General features: G+C 39.2%; 1 protein-coding gene across 1 annotated transcript in view; it reads left to right on the top strand.

The window, feature by feature from the left end:
- pdxdc1 (pyridoxal-dependent decarboxylase domain containing 1) overlaps positions 1 to 8,283 on the top strand; it is a 55,715-nt gene extending 47,432 nt beyond the window's left edge. The window contains exons 20-23 of the mRNA XM_014024884.1: positions 839 to 931; positions 1,031 to 1,127; positions 2,508 to 2,606; positions 5,979 to 8,283. Of these exons, the coding sequence (XP_013880338.1) occupies positions 839 to 931; positions 1,031 to 1,127; positions 2,508 to 2,606; positions 5,979 to 6,250 (561 nt within the window). The 3' untranslated portion in view covers positions 6,251 to 8,283. The remainder of the gene's footprint in view (positions 1 to 838; positions 932 to 1,030; positions 1,128 to 2,507; positions 2,607 to 5,978) is intronic.
- Positions 8,284 to 8,335: the final 52 nt, after the last annotated feature.

The following is an 8,335-nucleotide window of genomic DNA, read 5'->3' as shown; positions in this document are numbered from 1 at the left end:
CTCTCTCTCTCTCTCTCTCTCTCTCTCTGTGTCTCTGTCTCTCTCTCTCTCTGTGTGTCTCTGTCTCTCTGTCTCTGTCTCTCTCTGTCTCTCTCTCTCTCTCTCTCTCTCTCTCTCTCTCTCTCTGTCTGTCTCTCTGTGTCTCCCCACAGCAAAATTCAGGCTCTGCAAGTGCGCCGACACTGCAGCAGCCACGTTCTGCTTTGAAACGTTTCTTTAGTTTGTTATTGCTACGAGCTCTCATGCTAAAGCGAGAGTTGACTCCTCCCGACACTAAGAAAACAAGAGGGGAGGAGTCAGCTGAGCTCCTGTGTAGCGGAGCACAGAGAGGGAGAGAGAYGAAGTAAACAAACAAGTAGGAAAATGAAACTTATCGACCTGATTTTTTTTACTGACCTCAAAAAAATTATCGTGCAATTCATTGATTTATTGACTATCGCGACAGGCCTAGTAGGTACTTACTAAAAAAAGGGCTGGTTGCATGAATCTGACCTTATGGAAATGGCTTGGAACCGTACTGAACCATACAGACACTGCACTAAGTGGCACTAGTGGAAAAGGGGCATAAGTCTGAATGTGAGACAGATGATCTGTGGACAAACATCAATGCTTCTCTGGCTCCTCCCAGTGGTCCTACTGTCATTTACAGAAATACACCGCTCCCTGTCAGAAACTGTCTATCAGAGCCAGGTGGAAAATCTTACTGCCTTCAGTAAGCTTGTGAAAGAACAGACATTAATGAGATGAAAGAGGCTAATTTCCTCCTGTATGTTTGGGTCCAGCTTTTGTTGTTGTTCTGCATCACAACACTGAACAGCTGTGATTCTGCCCTCTGCAGCTGTTGGAGAACATGACGGAGCGGGTGAGAAAAGGCATCCTGGATGCAGAGCTGCAGCTGCAGAAGGCCAATGAGGAGAAACTCTTAGAGGAGGTGTGTGTGTGTGTGTGTGTGTGTGTGTGTGTCCCAGCTGCTGTTTGCCTGCTTGTTTCATTAAGTTGTGAGTATTAAATAGGAATCCATGTGTTGTAGGGAATGCTGAGACAGCTTCCTCTGGTTGGCTCCGTGTTGAACTGGTTTTCTCCAGTCCAAAGCTCCATAAAGGGGAGGACCTTCAACCTGGCAGCAGGTACTGCACTGTCTGCTGTTGTAGCCTTCATGATTCTTCCTGTAATCTTACTCAATCTTTCACACTCAGCATGCACCTCATTTAGGTAGTTTGAGTTGTCTTCACTGAATCTTCATGTAGAACATTTAGTAGTGTATGTATAGTTATAAACACTGTAATGGACAAGTCGGACACAAAATGAAGAGATCATGTTTTCAATGATTCATGAGCAAACTTGGCAAATTATTCACAGATGAAATGTAGTGCAACACTGTTTGAAGTGCAGGTTCTGACCATTAAGACCAATTATTGGCAAAACGTTGGACTCTGCTGAATTTTTTCTCCAGTATTATTGGTCTGCTTCTCTTCTGACACTAAAGATGCTCACAATGCTGCACTTGGTTCTTTCCAAAATAGCAGCACAAATTCTCATCTTGTTAACAGAGATGGTGCAGGGGCTGGCCCTTCCACAGGTTATCACTGGGTCAGACACCAAGCCAATTATTTTAAAATTGTTTGCCTGACCATAAATTTCTTCAAGCTTACATTTACTGTGTTTCTCCTACACTCCTCTCAGGTAGTAGGTGTGTAAAAGTATTTTTGTTGGTTTTAACCACAGTAGTATTTGTTGAAATAAGGGTGTCATGAAGTGATGGTGGCGTAAAATTTCACTACATACAGTTCAAATAGACCACTATAAAAATATTTTTTCTTTCTCAAAACAACTCCAGTCTTGAAAGTTTCAAAGTGGGTAAACCAGGACTATATTATTGAACTAAAAATGACTAATCTGATTGTGTCTACATCCAAAGTAGATTTTATTGTCTAAAAATGTCTACCTTTACAGTTTTATTGCAGTGTATGTGAACACCACAGTCACTTTTAGATTGTGCTTTTATTTTGCCAGAAATAATACTATAATCCTTGCAGGAAGAGACCTCAGCTACGTGCCTGTTTGTACTTGTATATATCCCCCGAGTTTTATGTAAATAACTGTTATGCAAAACTGACAGTGGTATATAAGCTTTATAAAACAGCATTCACATGAACCGCTATAAGTTTTCAAGTTAGAACTGATAGCAGCTAATCTGCTTTGCTCTTTCCTGCATTCAGACTAACAGTTTATCAGCTTATCAGTCCTGTCACATTTAAATAGTATTTCTCCAAACTTTAGTCATCCAAAGAGCTATTTGCAACAAGATATTTACTGTTCAAAACCCTTACACCAAACACTGCTTAAAAATGGCTGAACAAGTCATTTATTAAGAAATTCATGTATATGAAGGATGCTGTATTTTTGTTTCTTCCTTCACAGCTGTGAATTATTGTGAGGTTCTTAAGCAAAGTATGTCTTTAGTTGTCCGTGTAACATTCAAGTAACATGTATGGCTGTCTCTTTAGGCTCTCTGGATTCCACAGATGTGACATACTCCACCAAGGCCCAAGCAGGAAGAGCATCCTTGCAGGACACCCCCACTGTCTCATCTAAAAAAGTGCCAGGTGAGCCATCACGTTGTGCTTTAGTATCTTACAAAAAATAATAAATAAATCTTCAACTGAAAACAAACAAACAAAAAAACTGTACATTACAGGGTTGTGTGTTTTTTTTCTTTTTATCACAGGGTTAAAACTTTAGGAGAAATATCTTCTCCAGTAATATTAGATGATGTAAGAAAGTATTTTAGACCACAACCTATTCATGGAGGGGGCAACTCCAAAATGTGAGTAACACAGTGTACAGAGGGTACACTGTGTCAAATCATTTTCCAAACCTGGCCCAAATATAGTGAGTTCAACGTAGGATTCTACTTTTAATCTACAGCGGGTAAAATAAGTATTGAACACGTCACCATTTTTCTCAGTAAATATATTACTAGAGGTGCTAATGACATGAAATTTTCACCAGATGTTGGTAACAACCCAAGTGATCCATACATACAAAGAAATCAAACCATAAATGTCCAGAAATGAAGTTATTTGTAATAATGTGGAATGGCACAGGGAAAAAGTATTGAACACACTTACTGAAATTTATCTAATACTTTGTACAAAAGCCTTTGTTGTCAATGACAGCTTCAAGACGCCTCCTGTATGGAGAAACTAGTGGCATGCATTGCTCAGGTGTGATTTTGGCCCATTCTTCCACAAACAGTCTTCAAATCTTGAAGGTTTCATGGACCTCTTCTATGAACTCTGATCTTTAGTTCTTTCCATAGATTTTCTGTTGGATTCAGGTCAGGTGATTGGCTGGGCCATTCCAGCAGCTTTAGTTTCTTTCTCTGAAACCAACTGAGAGTTTCCTTGGCTTTGTGTTTGGGGTCATTGTCTTGCTGAAATGTCCAGCCACGTTTCATCTTCATCATCCTGGTAGATGGAAGCAGATTTTTATCAAGAATGTCTCTGTACATTTTTCCACTCATCCTTCCTTCAATTATTTGAAGTTTGCCAGTACCATRTGCTGAAAAACAGCCCCACACCATGATGTTCCCACCTCCAAACTTCACTGTTGGTATGGTGTTTTKGGGCTGATGTGCAGTGCCATTTGACCTCCAAACATGATGTGTATTCTGGCATCCAAACAGTTCAATGTTGGTCTCATCTGACCAGACTATATWCTCCCAGTATTACACAGGCTTGTTTAAATGTTGTGCAGCAAACTTTAAAGGAGCTTCAACATGCTGTTTCTTCAGCAGTGGAGTCTTGCGTGGTGAGCGTGCATACAGGCCATGGTGGTTCAGTGCATTACTTATTGTTTTCTTTGAAACAAACGTACCTGCTAATTCCAGGTCTTTATGAAGCTCTCCACAAGTGGTCCTTGGCTCTTGGACAACTCTTCTGATAATTCTTTTCACTCCTCTGTCAGAAATCTTGTGAGGAGCACCTGGTCGTGGTCGGTTTATGGTGAAATRATGTTCTTTCCACTTCTGAATTATGGCCCCAACAGTGCTCACTGGAACCTTCAGAAGTTTAGACATTCTTCTGTAACCGATGCCATCATTATGCTTTGCAACAATAAGGTTGTGAAGGTCTTGAGAGAGCTCTTTACTTTTACCCATCATCAGATGGTTCTTGTGTGATACCTTGGCCATCATTTGGGACTGAACCAGCTGATATTAACTTGCACTGACAAGGGGCAGGCTTGCTTTCTAATTACTGAGAGAGTTCAGCTGGTGTCTTGGCTTTCCATGCCTTTTTACACCTCCCTTTCTTCATGTGTTCAATACTTTTTCCCTGTGCCATTCCACATTATTACAAATAACTTCATTTCTGGACATTTATGGTTTGATTTCTTTGTATGTATGGATCACTTGGGTTGTTACCAACATCTGGTGAAAATTTCATGTCATTAGCACCTCTAGTAATATATTTACTGAGAAAAATGGTGACGTGTTCAATACTTATTTTACCCGCTGTATATGCAATAAAAACAAAGTATATCCATCATTTATATGATCAAAACTGTATGTTAATGCCAGGGGTCTGCAACCTTTACGATCAAAAGAGCCATTTCTGCTACTTGGCTCACCAATAAAATGTGTTCAGAGCCGCAAAACAAGCTACAACTGTGATTACCAACTGGTGGTTCGTGGGCCTTTTCGAGGCCTTTTCAGGAACCTTTTTGGCCAGTGACATTATAAAACTAAAAATATATTGAATAATATAGTATTGAATATTAGTATCTTAGCTTCTTCATCATCAGTGGCTTTTTTATAGTTAGACAAGAAAGAAGAAGAAAGAAATGGGGGAAAAGAAGGAAAGGAAAGAAAAGTTACAATGTAATGGGAAAAAAGTGAAAGAAAGAATTGATATGTGAGATATACGTCAAGAAAACAATACAATACATCCAACATCTGTCTGCACACCTGCAAAGAATTAAGGTAACAAAACTTATCAAAAGCATACATATATACATTTAGACAGATAAACAAACACCCACCTACAGTATACRTGGTGATCATTCAGAACCCCTCGGATCTGAACACCTGTCTGCGTGCGTTTGTGAGCAAGCATAAATATACAGGACTTCTCCAACAGAATGTATAATAGTGACTGTCTTATCTTTTGTATTGTAACAAAAAATATATATTCTGTTTGGTCACATTTTTGAAGAGCCACTGCAGAAGGGCCAAAGGGCCACATGTGGCCCTAGAGCCGCAGATTTCAGACCCCTGGTTTATGTCTTTCTAAATTTACACCCTCCACCCCTGAACTTACATTTTGTCTGATTTTGTTGACACAATAACAAGGAGGGAAGACATTATCAATGATCTTAGAGAAAAACTTGTTGTGGTTATCAATATGGAAAGGTTTAATAAGTCTTAATTTTTTAAACCACACCAAGAAATTCAAAATTTTCATTGGATTATTACCCATGAAACCATGGCCCTGTTTAAAAACAATGTTGTTTAAATGAGAACTTAGCATTTCTGCAGCATATTGGCCATTCAAGTACACAATAAATGTTCACTCTGGCACAAATAGTTTTGAATCCCAGTCTGGGAAAGTTCAGCATTGTGTGTGTGGAATTCTGCACGTGTGCTTTAAATGGCTGCAGTCAAGTTTTTTTTTTGTTGTTTTTGTTTTTTTRCACTTGGACGAAYAGATGGRCAACAGTAAYAATGACGGGTAGCACAATGCTGTTTGTGCTACTCACACTTTTCAACTAATGGAGCAAACCATCCTCATCTTTGGTCTAAACTAAGGTTTTTGCATTCACCATCTTGGATGCTGAATTGTCTGCTCGCRGTGCCACTGTCCTGGAGAACCAGAAACTGGGCAGTAAACCAGAAGCTCCTCGACTGAGCAGCAGTAGGACACTTCTTGCCTGTCTGTTCTCAGTCTGACCAGCATTATTGTCTTTGTGTTCCACAGGTCAGAAGTTGTTTCGGCGCTCAGGGGGAAACTCTGACTCCGTTAGTGAAACCAGCTCCATGGGACCACCCGAGGAGATAACCAGAGAAGAAAGCACCTYAGAGACCACCGACCCTTCCAGTTTTCCACCAGCCCCTGAGACACTTTACCCCTTCACCAGTGATGTGACCCTGCAGAATCCCCAGGAGACGTTACAGCAGGTGAACACGCAGGTGGAGACTGAGGAGGAGAGGCAGACTGAAGGCCAAGAGGTGGAGCAGAGTGGGAGATAGGACGTCTTCTCTCTGCAGGTGTCCTCCGTCCATCCACTACATGCAGCCAGCTGTGTCTTATACTGTGACAAGTGTTTGGTGGTTTGATGGGAAAAGGGAAAATGACCAGACTGACCTGTTTGTTTTGGTCCTATTTTGTCAGGGTGGTTAAGTCTGACCCTCACCAGTCACTGAACTTACTTTAGTGCATTTTACTTCTGTTGAAGGAATGGTATGGCCAAGAAATTTGGGTTCTGTGTAAAAGTTATCTTACCCATTATAGATATATCATTAAACATCTTCAGTTTGGAGAATTTGATTTTAAATCTGACAGAACTGAACACAGGGGTCAGCAGCCTTTACAGTTCTCCACAAATCAAATGTGTTCAAAGTTATAGAATCTAATAAACTCATTTGTTACTTTCTGAAATTAAACAACTAAATTAAACTGGGCGTTTATTTGTATTTTTATATTTTAGCACAAAGGAAAAGACAAAACTCGTATGAAAAAGAAAAAGCATTTTGTGTAAACCCCCTTTGATAAAATGTCACCACTGAATTATAAGAGGCCTATGTGAGTCCAAACTATATTTCTGGAAAATTAATAAGTTACTCGCTTTGAAATGAAGCTTCAGTTGGCATAACAGTAAATTATTTGATTAAAGTTAAAACAAAATGAGGACAGTAAATCATATAAATCTAATAATGACTAAATTCATTCATTTCTGAAATTTTTTTGGAAAACAAACTTAAAGTTCTCAGTTCTCAGTATGACTTGTCATATTTTTACAGAACTCCTGATTCTAATATCGCAGAACCTAAAACTGCTGTTTGTTTTCTTCAAAGGAAGGTTTAACTCTCCATTAAGGTGTAAAATAAAGTGTTGACATGTTTGTTTCTTGTCTTAGTAGCATTCTGTTACTGAAATTGTGCTCACGTGTAGCAGAAAACTGGACAACTGATCAGCTACAATTAGTTTTTCCTGTTTCTAAACAAACTTTAGATATTCATGTCCATCTTGTTTTTTTGGTAAAAGTTGCACGGAGCCTGGTGTGGCTCCAGATTGCAGACACTGAGCTAATGGCTAGTCTGAACGCAGCTAAGACCACATTMGCTTGCTGCTAGCTTAAAACAATCTTTGATAAAGTTAACAGTGACTCATGCAAACTACATTATTTAAATGTTAACACCACAGTGTTGCATTACACGCTTATTACAGCAGAAATCGTCTTGAAATTCCTGAAGTGACCCCCGGATTTGTTGAAAGCGCTAGCTGCTGCTAATTAAGCTTGTAAGTAACCACAGAATTCCTTGTAAACAAGGGTGTAGTGTGAAAWTGATGGAGGTGTAAAGGTTTATAAAACACTGTTTTCATAAAACTGCAAGAAACATTAAAGATGCTTTAGACAACAGTGATTCACTTTTGTTTAACTGCATTCAGACTAGTCGTTTGCTCATCAGTCCTGTCACAGTTAAACTRTATTTCTTTAAAYKGAGTTGGTTCAAAGAGCTATCTCCAACAGGTAAGGTATTATTTCACACAGAACACTGTCAGAATGGCCAAACTTTTCCTTTAAATTGGTAGTCTTCCCCTCTCCTGGCTGCAGCATTCGGTAACATGAATGTTTTCATGAACAGGTCTATTGAGAGAAATGAAAGTTGTCATAAGCTGCTGACCTTCAGAAGAAAGGAGCAGCTGCGTTTATCTTGTATTTTGGTCAATTTGGGAAATAACAGCTTTTTGTTCTGAGCTCCGTAACTGGAAATCAGGCAACTTAACGATGAAGTAATCAACATTTTAGTGGGAATGTTTAGATCCGTTGTTTGTCCAAACGCATTCAGTAACAACTTCAGCTAAAAAAAATATAAGAAACCTAAATAATTGTTTCATATTTAAATGTCTACTGATGTTATTTATCTGTTTACAAGCCTCAAACGCTCCCTTCAGGTCAGCAACGTATCGATGTATCACAGTCACTGTCTGAAGACATGTATGAAGAAACAAATATGTCGAGTTGAAGTGGASACAAGAAAATAAAGTTTGAGTCACATTACATTACAATTACAAAGCTGTGTTTTCCTTCTGAAATTAAAAGCTCACAAATA

This window comes from Austrofundulus limnaeus, unplaced genomic scaffold (genome assembly GCF_001266775.1).
Source record: "Austrofundulus limnaeus strain Quisiro unplaced genomic scaffold, Austrofundulus_limnaeus-1.0 Scaffold444, whole genome shotgun sequence".
Taxonomy (NCBI): Eukaryota; Metazoa; Chordata; class Actinopteri; order Cyprinodontiformes; family Rivulidae; genus Austrofundulus; species Austrofundulus limnaeus.
This window is presented reverse-complemented; position numbering and strand designations above follow the sequence as displayed.